Consider the following 14,586-nt stretch of genomic DNA (forward strand, 5'->3'; position numbering starts at 1 on the left):
CTCCCTCTGATTATAGAAAAAATATACTTTTACATTTTAGCCTAAAAGTAGGCAAAACTGAAAAAGTAATAGTATTTCTTTTCCAAAAACTGAGGGAGTATCTCTTTTCAACCAGATCATTTCCTTACCCGAAATCTTCAACCAGATCATTTCCTTACCCGAAATCTTCAAAACTCGTTACACACAAACTTTCAGCCATCTTGAACTCTCTCTTGTACACGGAATTGGTGTCTAGGCTAGGGAATGGAGTATTGCTATAGTTGTATCAATATTATATATGCAGATATTGATATCGCGGATCCTGCTTGCAAAAACCCTTAATTACTGCCTACTTTGTTTTTCTTTTTTGGATAAAATTCCCTCTACCTCTAATTGGAGTACCAAATTGCTTGGGTATGCCAGTTGAAAGATATTTTGTTTTATACGGAATCGGGTACAAGCCAAATAAATTTATCAATCTTGAAAATTTCAGTCTAACTTTGTGTTAGATTTTGGCCCAAACATTAATTTAGAGCTTCATCCGTATTGGATAATCAGGATTCAGTAACCATCCGGTGATACCTATAGGCAGGCCGCAGGAATCACCACAGTGCCTGTGCCCCGACAATTTCACGAGTCAATTGGACTATTTAAGATAGAGTGGTTCGAGAATTGTTTGGGCGACAGACATGTTATTTTCAGTGCAGTACAATAATAGAATAGTAGGACACTTTTGTTATTATCAAGTCACTCTCAGTGTAGTGAGTGCAACTGTTAACTTCAGAAATTCAGAGTGACAGTTTCTGCAACACACTTTTTCAGTACCATTATATCTCCTCCTCCTCATCTCATTTTCATATCTCTCTCCCTAGCTACTACTAATTCAGTATTAAACATCACAATTCACAACATAGAACAGATAAAAGCAAGCTCACAACCCTCTCTACTTCTTCCCTTCACCATCATCATCGTCACTAATCCCTCCACCATGAAAACCCACCATGGGAAACTCAAAACCCCACCTCGTCCACTCTTCTCATGTGGTATGTTCCGCAACTGCACTGGATCTGTTCTCAGTCCTACAACTCCTAATCCTAATTCTCACTTACCCTCTACACTCCCATCGCCACCAGTTTCTAACCCACAACCACCGCATTCCGCAACTAATAATCCGAAATCACAAACTCCGCATCCTGAATCAGAATCTTCATCTTCTTCATCAACAACATCTCAAAGCTTTACTCAATGGAGATTTCCAGTACAAAATCCACCAACTTTGAATCAAGAATCAACTTCAAACCATACACCTAAAGAGGAGCCATCACTACCTCCGCCACCACCGCCACCACAACCACCTTGCACTAATCTTTTAGAACTATACCGAGTCGCAGAGATTCAACTCAGAACTGGAACAACCGGTTCACGTCTTTTAACCCTACACTTACTTGAACGTTCTCTAGTTCCAAACCCACCGACAGATGTAAGTAAAGAACCCACATGTCCGGTCACTGTAATGAAGGAAATAGTGAGAAGTCTAAAAGATAAAGAAGGGGCAAAACCGGCAACAAAAGTATTACTAGCTCTGTGCTTAACAGAAAAGAACAGACACGTGGCGGTGGAAGCAGGGGCGGTGATGGAAGTGGTGGAGGTGTTGACAGAGTTAGACGGGGCGGCAGCAGAGAGAGCATTAGCTGCACTGGAATTGATATCCACAGTTGAAGAAGGGGTTGCTGAAATCAGGGCCCATGCTTTGGCCGTCCCAATGCTAGTTGAAGTTATGGGAAGGATGGTTGGGAGAGGTAAAGAGAGTGCCATTAGTGTCCTTGCTGCTATTTATTGTGGTGGTGGTGGTGGAGAGATGGTGGGCCCACCAGAAGAAGTTGGGAGGGCAGTATTTATGGCTTTGCAAGGAGAGTGCAGTGCTAGAGGGAGAAGAAAAGGGACACAGTTATTGAAAGTTGCACAAGAGAATGGAAGGTTGGATTTTGGTGATGAAGGTGGGATGGTGATGGTGAAATCAATGGATTCAGGGTTGAGATTTGATTAAGGGTGTCACTGTGGATGTGGTGGAATTGAGGATGTTGTAGTTTGCAATAATAAAATGTTTAATAAAGTTAGAATTGTGCATATGTTGGGAAAAAGATCTTGATTTATTCAAAATTGCACTCTTTTTTTCTTAGATCATAAAGAAATCTGAAAATTGGACATGAACCCTGAAATGGGTTTGCTCTGCTGTGTTTTTCTTGGGTGTGAAGTGATTTTGGCACCAAAGTCAAGTCTTTTTCTTAATTCACATTCTTTTTTGACTTTGCTTTGAAGTTAATTAGTATGATGTGAGTGGATGTCTTCTAAGATTGATTTAGCTTTTCATTTTCTGATACACATTGCTTTTAGGGAATTACCTACAGCTACACAAATAAATGTAGCAAAGAAGAAAATGTTGCAGAATATCAGGGATATGTGCAAGATATCCTTCATATTAATGGAGTATAATACTGTTTCCATATATGTAACTCCCTTGTGTAATTGAAATTTACACAGCAATAATTTCTCTCTTATTCTTAGTTTCTAGGGAAGATGAAGTTAACAATGGCTACCTTGGTATGGTTAGTTTCTTCTACTCTGTTGCTATTGATTTTGGGTTCAACATCATTACCCAAGGCATATGCAATGCCACCGCCGTCACCGGTAAACTGTGATGCCACTGGATGCAAGCTTCACAACTCTTATGGTGTATGGAATGACAGAAAAGAGTGTTGGGTGCAAAATGTAATCTACCCAACAACAGAGGAAGAACTTCGATTTGCTGTTGCTGAAGCGAATCGGAGGAAACTAAAAGTAAAGATCATAACTGGGTTCTCTCATACAATTCCCAAACTGGCATGCCCAGGAAATGAGTTGTCAAAAAATTCTGTTCTTATTAGTACTGCTAAGTACAATTCAGGGATTAAGGTTGATGTTAAGAGTCTTACCGTTACAGCAGATTCGGGAGTAGGTCTGCGCGATTTGATTAATAAGGTTGAAGAAGCTGGATTGAGTTTAGTGGCTTCTCCATATTGGGAAGGTGTAAGTATTGGAGGACTAATTAGTACCGGGGCTCATGGGAGTTCATGGTGGGGAAAAGGTGGTGCAGTTCATGATCATGTTGTTGGCCTAAGTCTGGTAGTTCCTGCAAAAGAAACCGAAGGATATGCAAAAGTTATCCACCTTGATTCTCGAAATCAAATTTTTAATGCAGCAAAAGTGTCTCTAGGATTGTTAGGCGCCATCTCAAAGGTAAAGCTTTCGCTGGAGCCCGGGTGCAAAAGAAGCATTACAAATGTATACAACAATGATAGCCATTTTGAGGATGAATTCATGGACCTTGCTAAGAAACATGAGTTTGCAGATATTATCTGGAATCCGTCAAAACATGCAGTCATCTACAGACAAGATGATAGAGTTCCCTTAAACAGCTCCGGGGACGGAATCAATGACTATCTTGGGTTCCAGTCTAATTTAATCCTCATTTCCAAAACCGTGAGGTCTTCAGGTATTCATAAAATTTCCAATCCATCTGCTTAACTTACATGTATGAGTGGTTTGCAGTTCTTAGCATATGTTCTTATTGCGATTTACAGAGAAAGCACTGGAGACGTCACGGAGTGTCAATGGCAAGTGTCTAATGGCAAATACTGTTGTAGGATACAAGAAGTTGGTAGCCAATGGTTTGAAAAACAACAACTTGCTGTTCACTGGATACCCAGTTGTGGGTCGTCAGGGTAAGATGCAAACATCTGGTTCATGTTTATATTCGTCCGCCTCAAATACTCTAAGCACATGTGCTTGGGATCCAAGAATCAAAGGACTATTTTTCTACGAAACAACTGCTATCTTTCCTGCTTCAAAGTTTAGAAATTTCATCCAAGATGTGAAGAAACTAAGAGATCTGAAACCAGAACACTTCTGTGGTGTTGACATATACAACGGGTTTCTAATACGTTTCATCAAGGCTTCTGACGCATATCTCGGCCAACCAGAGGATTCTGTTGTTGTCGATTTCAACTATTATAGAGCTAATGAGGCTTCAACACCAAGGCTGAATCAAGATATATGGGAGGAGGTTGAGCAAATTGCATTCTTCAAGCATGGAGCAAAGCCACATTGGGCCAAGAATAGGAATCTCGCGTTCTTGGGTGTGCAACAGAAGTATCCCAACTTCTGTAAATTTCTTGCAGCAAAGAAACAACTGGATCCTGAAAATATGTTCTCTAGTTATTGGTCAGATAAGATAATTTTTGGAAATGAAACAGAAAAGGCCGAGGGTTGTGCAATGGAAGGAATGTGCATATGTTCAGAAGATAAGCATTGCAATCCAAGCAAAGGATATTTTTGCAAACCAGGCATTGTATATAATCAAGCTAAAGTATGTAGGTTTTCAGCTTCTTTATTGGCCTAAAACAGTCAGTTATGAAGTAGTTGTGATTTTAAGTTTGTACTTCCAATAAAATGCACTGGCAGTCTGGCAGTGTCCTCATGTTTTGCTGGAAGAGTGTAAATTGTCGACAACAGTTTGTTTTTAGTATTCGATTTGGTTTATTCTGAACTGCAAGACCCCATGGCTTGAAAAGTACTCATGTGACAACCCCCAGCAACACATACAACCATTACCCACCACTTTCAGTTGCAATGAAGTTTTGCTTACTATAAACAGATCAAGCCAAGTTGTATCCATAGCCACCATATTCTTAATTAAAATCCAGCACATTATGTGGAGAATCTTTAGACCCCAATTACTTAATACTAGTATAGTAATTCAAGTCAACTCTTAAATTCATTTTTTTTCCAACTCTTTCATTACTTGCATCTGCAACAAGAATGATGAACTTAACAATGGCTAGCTTTGTATGGTTAGTTTCTTGTCTGTGGCTGTTGATGTTGGGTTCAACATTCATACCCAAGGCATATGCAATGCCACCACAATCACCAGTAAAATGTGATGCAACTGGATGCATTCTTCGCAGTGCTTATGGTGTATTGAATGACCGGAAAGAGTGTTGGGTACCAAAAACAATCTACCCAACAACAGAAGAAGAACTACGACTAGCCGTTGCTGATGCAAATCAGAAGAAACTGAAAGTAAAGATTGTAACTGGTTCCTCTCATTCGATCCCCAAACTCGCATGCCCAGGCACAAAGTCAACACAAAATTCTGTTCTTATAAGCACTGCTAAGTACAATTCAGGAATCCAAGTTGATGTTGGGAGTCTTACTGTTACAGCAGATTCGGGAGTAGGCTTGCGCGATTTGATTAATAAGGTTGAAGAAGCTGGATTGAGTTTAGTTACTTCACCATATTGGGAAGGTTTAAGCATTGGAGGAGTAATCAGCACTGGGGCTCATGGAAGTTCATGGTGGGGAAAAGGTGGTGCTGTCCATGACCATGTTGTTGGCCTAAGGCTTGTGGTTCCTGCAAATGAATCTGAAGGGTATGCAAAAATTATTCAGCTTGATTCTCGAGATCAAAATTTTAATGCAGCAAAAGTGTCTCTAGGAATGTTGGGGGCCATTTCAAAGGTGAGGTCAAAATGTTGTCTTCACTACTTTCAATAACTATGTTTTATGAGGCGCCCACACTCTGCATCGTGCGCCTTGGGCACCTTTGCGGGCGCCTCGCTCTCCTTTGACAACATATCCCTATATATGAAGTCATTCCAGGCCTTGTGCACATATTAGGCAAGGCGAGGTGCATATCGGCGAATCGTGTGCCTGGGGCGCCTTGGATAACATAATTTGTATCACTATCCTTTGCAGTGTGCACATCCATTTCTGCACTTCAAAATACTTCATGCCAATAATATGTTCCACAGGTACAACTTTCATTGGAGCCTGGGTTCAAAAGAAGTATTACAAATATTTACAACAGTGATAGCCATTTTGAGGATGAATTCATGGACCTTGCTCAGAAACATGAGTTTGCAGATATCACCTGGTATCCATCAAAACGTACAACCATCTACAGACAAGATGATAGAGTTCCCTTAAACAGCTCCGGAAATGGCATCAATGACTACTTCCCGTTCCAATCTTTTTTAGTTGTCACGTCCACCGCTGCAAGGTCTTCAGGTATGTTAAAATATCCAATCTCTCTAATCAACTTTCATACTTGAGTCGTCAGATGTGTTGTGCATGTAATTTATTGGATACTGCAGAGGAAGTACAGGAGGCGACACGGAATGTCTATGGTAAATGTAGAATGGCAGATACTGTTGTGGGATTCATGAAGTTGATAGCCAATGGTTTGAGAAACAAAAATTTAGGCTTCACTGGATATCCAGTTGTGGGTCGTCAGGGTAAAATGCAAACATCTGGTTCGTGTTTATATACGTCTAAATTGGATATCCTGAGCACATGCGTTTGGGACCCTAGAATCAAAGGAGCATTTTGTTTCGAAACAGCAGCTATAATTTCAGCTTCATAGTTTAGAAACTTCATCCGAGATGTAAAGAAACTAAGAGATCTGAAACCAGAACATTTCTGTGGAGCTGACATATACTACGGGTTCCTAATACGTTTCGTGAAGGCTTCTGACGCATATCTAGGCCAACCAGAGGATTCTGTTGTTGTCCAATTCAATTATTATAGAGCTAACGAGGCTTTAACACCAAGGCTGAATCAAGATGTTTGGGAAGAGGTAGAGCAAATTGCATTCTTTAAGTATGGGGCAAGGCCACATTGGGCCAAGAACAGGAATCTCGCCTTCTTGGGTGTGCAACAGAAGTATCCTCATTTTGGAAAGTTTCTTGAAGCAAAGAAACAATTGGATCCTGAAAATATGTTCTCTAGTGATTGGTCAGATGAGATAATTTATGGAAATGAAGCCGCAAAAGGCGAGGGTTGTGCAATGGAAGGGCTGTGCATATGTTCAGAGGATAAGCATTGCAATCCAAGCAAGGGATATCTTTGCAAACCAGGCATCGTATATAATGAAGCTAGAGTATGTAGGTTTTCAGCTTCTTAATTGGCCTTAAAAAACAAATTGTAATTCAGTTGTCATTTTAAGTTTATGTTCTCAGTAAGCACATTAAAATTTCAGTAAGCACATTTACAAGATTCGCTGAGGCAGTAATAGCTATATAAGGATTATTGAAAAATGACTAAATTACTGGTGCCAAGTGGTATGGCCGTGTAAGGAAACTAAAATGAAGGCCTGCAAACTTTAGCTTCAGTATATACAAGGCCTGGTTGGCAGAAATATCCCAGCCTAGGATTACAGTGCTTATCTTCAGAACAGATGCATTGTCCTTCCATTGCACATCCCTCAACCCGAAAACTATCTCATCTAACAGGTCAGTAGAAAACATGTTTCCAGGATCCAACACCTTCTTTGCTTCAAGAAACTTATTGAACTTTGGATATTTCTCTCACACCAAAGAATGCAAGGTTTCTATTTTTTGCCCAATGAGGTTTTGCACTATACTTAAAGAAGGCCATTTGTTCTATTTCTTCCCAAATATCTTGATTCATTCTTGGAGTTGAGGGATCACTGGCCCGATAGTAAGTGAAATCAACGGCAACGGAATCCTCAGAGTGGCCTAAATACGCTTCGGATGCGTTAAGAAAACGCATCAAAAAGCCGATGTACATGTCTAGGCCACAAAAGTTGCTTGGCTTAAGATCTCTTAGTTTTTTAAGGTCTCGAATGAAGTCTCCAAAATTTGAAGCTGGAAATACAGCTCCTGATTCATAGAAAAACAATCCTTTGATTCTTTGATCCCAGACACATGTACTTTGGGTCAACTTTGGTGAATATAAACAAGAACTTGAAGCTTGCATTCTTCCTTGACGACCCACAACTGGGTATCCAGTGAAACTAACTCCGTCGTTTTTCAAACCATTGGCTAATGATTTCTTGTATCCTACAAGTGTAGATGCCAATTCGCACTGCTCTTCAATATCCCGCGTCTTCTTTATGTTTTCTTCTGTTTAATCACATTTCAGAATTATCAAAGTTATTGCAACAAATGCATGTAAAAGAAATTGGGCAAGCCAAAAAAATTTGGCATGTGCCGAGAATAATAAATTACCTGTAGACCTTGTAGATTCAGAAATGAAGAGTGAAGTTGGTTGAAAGCCAATGAAGTCATTGATTCCATCACCCGAAGTGTTTAACGGAACTCTATCATCCTTCCTGTATACCGTAGTATGAAAGGAAGGATACCAAGTGATATCTGCAAATTCGTGTGCAAGTGCAAGATCCATGAATTCATCCTCCAAATTGGTGTCATTCTGGTATACGTTCGTAATGCTTCTTTTGAATCCAGCTTCCAGCGAGATCTTTACCTACATGGACAGGCATATATTAGAGGATGCATATGCCACATAGAAGATTTTGAGCATTGGCTGCAACAATGGTCAAGATTTTGAGTTTTCCTACATGCTAGTCAAAAACTGGTAGAACCAAGCTTACCTTTGAGATTGCACCCAGCATCCCTAGAGATACTCTGGCAGCATTAAATAGAGGGTTTTGAGCATCAAGTTGAATTTTTTTTTGCGTAACCATCCGAGGCATTGGCAGCAACAATGACACTAATGCCTACAATATGATCATGAACTGCACCTCCTTTTCCCCACCATGAACTTCCATGAGCTCCAGTACTTACAATTCCTCCAATACTCAATCCCTCCCAGTACGGAGAAACGACTAAACTCAACCCAGCTTCTTCTACCTTATCGATCAAAGTTCGTAAGCCTACACCTGAATCGACTGTAACAGTCATATTCTTAACATCAACTTTTATGCCTGAGTTATATTTTGCAGTACTTATAAGCACTGAAGAATTCCGAAGTGGGCATGCCAATTTGGGTATACTATGAGAGAATCCTGTCACAATTTTAACTTTCAGTTTCTTCTTGTTTGCTTCAGCAACAGCTAATAGTAATTCTTCTTCTGTTTCAGGGAAAACTACTCTTTGAGCCCGACAATCCCTCCTATCGTCCCAAACACCATATGCATTGTAGAGTGTGCAGCCATTTCTGTCGCATTTCACTGGCGATGGTGGTGGCATTGCATTTGTTTCCATGATTACCATTGAATCCCATGTAAGCAAAACGAAACCGAAGAGTAGTGACAGACATATGCCTAGGGAACCCATGCATGCAAAGTTAACTACCAAATGAGGTACCACTATTATTTAGTTCAATTTTAAGCTTTTATTTATAGATGCGACCACCGAATCGAAGATACCGTCCACATAGTTATTGAAGATTTGATAGTTGCAGTTATCTTAAAGATATTTATAACTCCTAGGGATCAAAACAAGGGTTGTGAACCATAGAATTAAAAATGCAAGGCTTCTGAGAATCCTAAGATTCCAAATTCGGCTGTGTTTTTTCACATTTCAAAGATTCCAGGGAGTCATCTGTAGTCCATACAACACCTAATCCAAAATTTGCTCCCAAGGTAGGGAATTGATTGGGGTGACATTCCAAGATGGCTACCTGGATGTTGTATCAAACGAGAGTCCACTGCCGATTTCTCATGTAAGCATCTATGTGTCTATCATGTAGCCCGAAGAAATATTTAACCACTTCTTGACATGCTGGTTGCATGTGAAAATGTTCCACTTATCATACTCGAATTATACAAGGGATCTAAGAAAGTAGAAGTTGATGCTATAACCGAGTTTCTAGACCAGCTGTTTATCAAAAACAAGTACGTACATTTACAAATGCATATCCATCTCTGCACATGAACTTGCAGCTTTCTTGCTCCATTATTCCCAAAAATTTGATGCCAAAAATGAACAATAAATAAAAAGATACATAAAGTACCAACTTGATCTTACACCTAATGATCACTCAGCAAAATGGAATCAACCACCTGCTGCATTCGTGTTAAAAAATAATTTTGAGCTCATTATATCACTCGGAAAACTAAATTTATGAATTAGATTGAAATGTCAGGTTATGTTGTGCTAGGCGCCCGCGGAAAAATTAAAATAAAAATTGTACACATCTTGGCGCCTGGGGGCCCTTGTGTGGCTCGTGCGCCTAGGGCGCCCAGGGCACCTTTTATAACATAGATGTCCGGCGCACACTTATGAGATGTGTACAAAACCAGATAAAGATGATTGGTGGGCGATGACTCAGCTAGCGATTTGTTGATGCCGAATCCATCCATATCTGTTTGTGAAATATGTGAGAGATTTTGATTCTTTCTGATTTCATTTCATTCCAATTCCGAATCCCAAAAAAGTTAATACGGGATAGAATTTGAGATTTTACCCATTGCTGACTAGTGGCGATGTCCATCCATATCGGTTTATAAAGATTGCGAGAACATAAGATCCCTTTTGAATTTCATTTCATTCCAATTCTAATGAATTTGTAATGTAGAACTAGAGATGAGTAAGCGTTGATGATTAGTGGGTGCCGAGTCTGATCACTTAACTAAGCATAATGCTTAGCTGATGGTGCTAATGGTAGTGATGCCCATCGCTATCTGTTTGTCAAATCTAGTTCGATGGATAAGATATACTCCCTCCGTTTCTGGAAAAATGTTAGTTTCATTTTTTCAATTTGGTTTATTTTTAGGTTAAAATGAAGAAAAAAAATGAAAATATCATCTTTCCAGAAACAGAGGTAGTAAAACGTTTGCAACATTCGTATAATATGTCATCCATCACCAAATGATTTATTTTGAGTTCTCGATCAGAATGCAAATGAAGCCAAGAGAAAACTCGTTACGCGGGACTTTTAAAATTTCCAACGATATCAAATTTATAAATTAAATTCTTTGGTTTGAGAAATGTGGGTGAACAAAGGACAAAAATATCGCCAATGGGTGATTATTTTTATCGAAAGCAATCGATGAGAGACGATTAGAAATGTAAGTTTGAAACTCGTCAACATCAGATTTTTTACCCAATCAAAAGAAAATTAAAACAAACTTCATTTGATTTTGCTAAAAGTTCCACAAATAAACAAATGATCGATTATTTAGAAACAGAAAATTTACACATGAAATGAAAAGACATACATGATGAAAATATGTACATAGAAAATGACCCAGCAACAACCATTATCAAGCCCCGACAGCTGTCGCATTAGAGATGGTAGCTTCAATGTCACTTCTGGACCTCGTACGTGACATCCTTTTATCTCCACTGTCACGTACACTTGAAGTAGCAGCAGTAATCTTGAGCCATATCTGTGGAACCATTCGCTTGAGATTCACAATGTTTTCCAATGCATAATCAGCTTCTTTTGTTTTCACCGCCTTCCCCACCTTCATTATCATCCATTCCAAAATAAACAAATCAGCGTCAGAAATCAGAGAATGTTGCTATTAAGGTGTAAATTAAGTACAGTGCATCATTGTGTTTCAAAAAAAATGATACTTTTATTGAAAAAAAATGTGAACTACCGAATTTTTGCTATTAAGGTGTAAATTAGAGAATGTTGCTATTAAGGTGTGAATTACCGAATTTTCGCTAAAGTACGGTAAAAATTAAAAAAAATAAAAAAATAAATAAAAATACAGGATAAAGCCATTGAGCCTAAATAATTTACCAGAACAGTGTGAAGGCCAACAAATTTGCCAGAAGCGATATTATGAACGTTATCGTCAAGAAACACCTGAACAAAAAACGTGAAAAACGTTAAAAGCGAAAAAGTCAAAATTCAAAAACAGACCGACAAATAAAAGGAACAGCAACAAAGAAATGAAATGAGACCACAAATACATACCGTGCGACGGGGGTCAACATTTGCAATGTCGATAGCAATTTTCATAGCATCAACCGATGGTTTCAAACAGACTGGATATGCTCTAGGATCATTTGATTTTGATAGGTTTGGATTAATTGATTCGAAACATATAATTTGTTCGAAACAACCTTCTAATCCCAACTTCTCTAATACTTTTACGGCGTGATTTCTATCTCAGTTTGTAAAAATCTGACAAAAATATAAGAAACAAAATTTTACTGATCAAAAAAATGCTCCAGCAACGCAGGCAAGCAAGATTTTTAAGAAGGAAATGTATATAAAAATATAACTTACGAGTTTTCTTTGAGGAATGCTTCGAATAAGATCACGTAGTTGAATATCTGGTTTGATCAACTCATAAGGCAACTTTCCGTGTACGTAACTGAAAAAAAAAAAAAAAACAGCAACATAAATTATATATAGCCGTCCATGGACTTTCCTAATCATAATTTAACTTCAACTCTGTTCGAGTTTCGATCAATTTTACCTGTGATAATCATCTGCATCAATATCATATCCCAAAGCCTACGTTAACAAAGAACCAATACAGTTAAGTTAGAATCATTATGAAGCTTTTTAAATCTTTCTGAACTAACTCTTTTAATGGAACTTACTCTAAGGCCGGCAAGTGTACTTCCGTAAGTTTTGAAAAGTTCAATTCGAACACTTGATGCTTTATCACTTGAATATCGAAACTTTTCTACGAGAAAATCTGGAGAAGAAATACAAAACGATTAAAACCTTAAGAAGATGAACATTTTAGAAACTTGATCAACCAAATTAGCTAGGCCTTGATTACCATCAATGTTTGTCTTCAAAGCGGCACCAATTTCAGTATTGGAGGAATACAGAGTATCATCAAGATCTGATCACAACATAAAATCGACAATTTAGTTAACTTTTGCTTAAAATTGATTAATGGACAATTTAGTTAATTATAGTTGTATATATACCGAAGAGAAGGCAATCAAAAGGAGAAGAAGAGTTGGTTTCGCGAACAGATTTGCAGAACATATCCATAGCTAGCTAATGTTGAAGAAAAGTTGGAAGGAGTACTGGAGAACTGAACAAGATTGAATGAAATTTTTAGAGTAGTAATGAAATTTTCAGCGAAGGAGGATTTTCAAACTGAACGGGAACATCTTTATTTATAGAAGTCTTCAGGAAGTAAAATACAATATAAAATTTCAACAATAATGTGAATAGGAGGTGGAAAGGGGACTATGGATGGGGGTGATATCCACGTCTTGTTGTTGTCATATAATACAGTAATAATTTTCCAATTCTTTAATGAGTTTGTGAATTATTTGGTCACATTTTAATTATTTAGTAGTAATATTTTGGTTAATTGTTAACTCTATGTATTGGAAATGCTTGTTCTTATCAACTCTATTATTGGGGTATGATGATGCATAAACGAGTTAACCAAATAAAATATTCGGGTGGTGTCCTATAGCTATATGGCTTGATTGATTAACTTGATAGAGAAAATAATGCATTAATTAATGAAGTAATGAGAGTCTGTATTCTACCGCTTCAGTTTCTGGCTTTCTGCTATAAAAAAATTGTTGCAAAAACAGAGGTTGTACAAGTCTCTAGCATCATTGGGCAGAATCGGAGTTAGAAACAGATATGATATGGGTTGTAATGTCCATCATTAGGAGCGATTCAGAGCAGACTTTAGTGCTACCGGTGGGATTGTATGCAGAAGCTCGCAGACAAAGATACAGGATCAGTGAAGATTTTGGAAATACTAAAAAGTTTGAAATGAACTTTAGAGCCCAGGATTTTATTTTAGTGAAAATAATAGACATCATATGGGCAGTAAAACTCTCTTTATTCTGTAATAATTTTAATGTTAAGCATGTCTGGACGGAAGATAAATTATGGGATTTATTAAACTTCCTGAACATCCAAATCTGGGATCAAGATGTAATGACAATTCGTAATATGATGTATTGAGGTCTTAATACCTCTTTTTCCAAAAAAGGAAAAAAAAACTAACCACGTTAAGAAATAGCCTCTGATTTTTAGATTGTTCTGTACTTACCCAATTCAATGATTGGTTGTTATTTTGTGCATCCATGCATAAGATAATAAAACCCAAATTTATATAGTCTTTACATCAGGGATGGACCCAAGAATTTTTTTTGGGTAGGGTTGGAATGGCAATAATTTGCATGGCGGCCAAAGGCCGCGAAAATTTTTCTGAATAATAAGCGTGATTAAAAGTTAATTCTAGTTCACTTGTACCATGCTAGATAGATAGACAAATAAAAAACAATAACAAGGTGTGATTATAGAAAAAAAAGTATAGCTTACAGAAACAAAAATGAGTGATAATCTTCTAAATTCTTTGTCCAGAGGAATGAAGTCTCTTCCGACTTCGACTGCCGGTGGAGTGGGACACTATATCTTTCATATATCAACCACCCACAACCAGAGAAATTTCTTTTTCTCTTTTAAGCATACACACGTATCAAGTTTTGAATATGGGCTAACTCCATCCTAATGTTGGGCTGATTCCAAAAACTATGGTAAACATGTGTACTAAAAAAATTATTCAGCAAATCTAGGGACGATCTAGAATCCGGGTTAGCCCCTTGCTAGGCCCGTCCCTGCTTTACATGAAATGGGAAAGATCTTCTAGGTGAATTCTGATGACTAACACTTGGTTTTTGGTTTTGAGTATTTTGATGACAATTATTTTTATGGTCTTCTTCTAGCTCAACTCTGCTCCGGGGAATAACTTAGCCCAAGAAAATATTTCCATTGAAGCTAGAGTCATAGCTCGACTGCCTTTCCTTGCTTTCTGGTGTCCTGATCTTGGTCTCCTGAAATTTTCAAAGCAATTAA

General features: G+C 38.1%; 2 protein-coding genes and 3 pseudogenes across 2 annotated transcripts; 3 read left to right on the forward strand and 2 right to left on the reverse strand.

Annotated features, from left to right (window-relative positions):
• Positions 1–699: 699 nt before the first annotated feature.
• On the forward strand, positions 700–2,288 carry LOC113349136 (E3 ubiquitin-protein ligase PUB23-like). The gene has a single exon (XM_026593057.1). The coding sequence runs from the start codon at positions 968–970 to the stop codon at positions 2,024–2,026; it is 1,059 nt and encodes a 352-aa protein (XP_026448842.1). The 5' UTR covers positions 700–967; the 3' UTR covers positions 2,027–2,288.
• A 224-nt stretch (positions 2,289–2,512) lies between these two features.
• Positions 2,513–4,740, forward strand: LOC113349135 (L-gulonolactone oxidase 3-like). The gene is made up of 2 exons (XM_026593056.1): positions 2,513–3,511; positions 3,600–4,740. The coding sequence occupies exons 1-2, from the start codon at positions 2,557–2,559 to the stop codon at positions 4,415–4,417; spliced, it is 1,773 nt and encodes a 590-aa protein (XP_026448841.1). The 5' UTR covers positions 2,513–2,556; the 3' UTR covers positions 4,418–4,740.
• A 111-nt stretch (positions 4,741–4,851) lies between these two features.
• Positions 4,852–7,002, forward strand: LOC113353950 (annotated as a pseudogene).
• A 153-nt stretch (positions 7,003–7,155) lies between these two features.
• LOC113351968 lies at positions 7,156–9,041 on the reverse strand (annotated as a pseudogene).
• A 1,850-nt stretch (positions 9,042–10,891) lies between these two features.
• Positions 10,892–12,910, reverse strand: LOC113353951 (annotated as a pseudogene).
• Positions 12,911–14,586: the final 1,676 nt, after the last annotated feature.

The sequence above is a fragment of the Papaver somniferum genome, chromosome 2 (genome assembly GCF_003573695.1).
Source record: "Papaver somniferum cultivar HN1 chromosome 2, ASM357369v1, whole genome shotgun sequence".
Classification (NCBI taxonomy): Eukaryota; Viridiplantae; Streptophyta; class Magnoliopsida; order Ranunculales; family Papaveraceae; genus Papaver; species Papaver somniferum.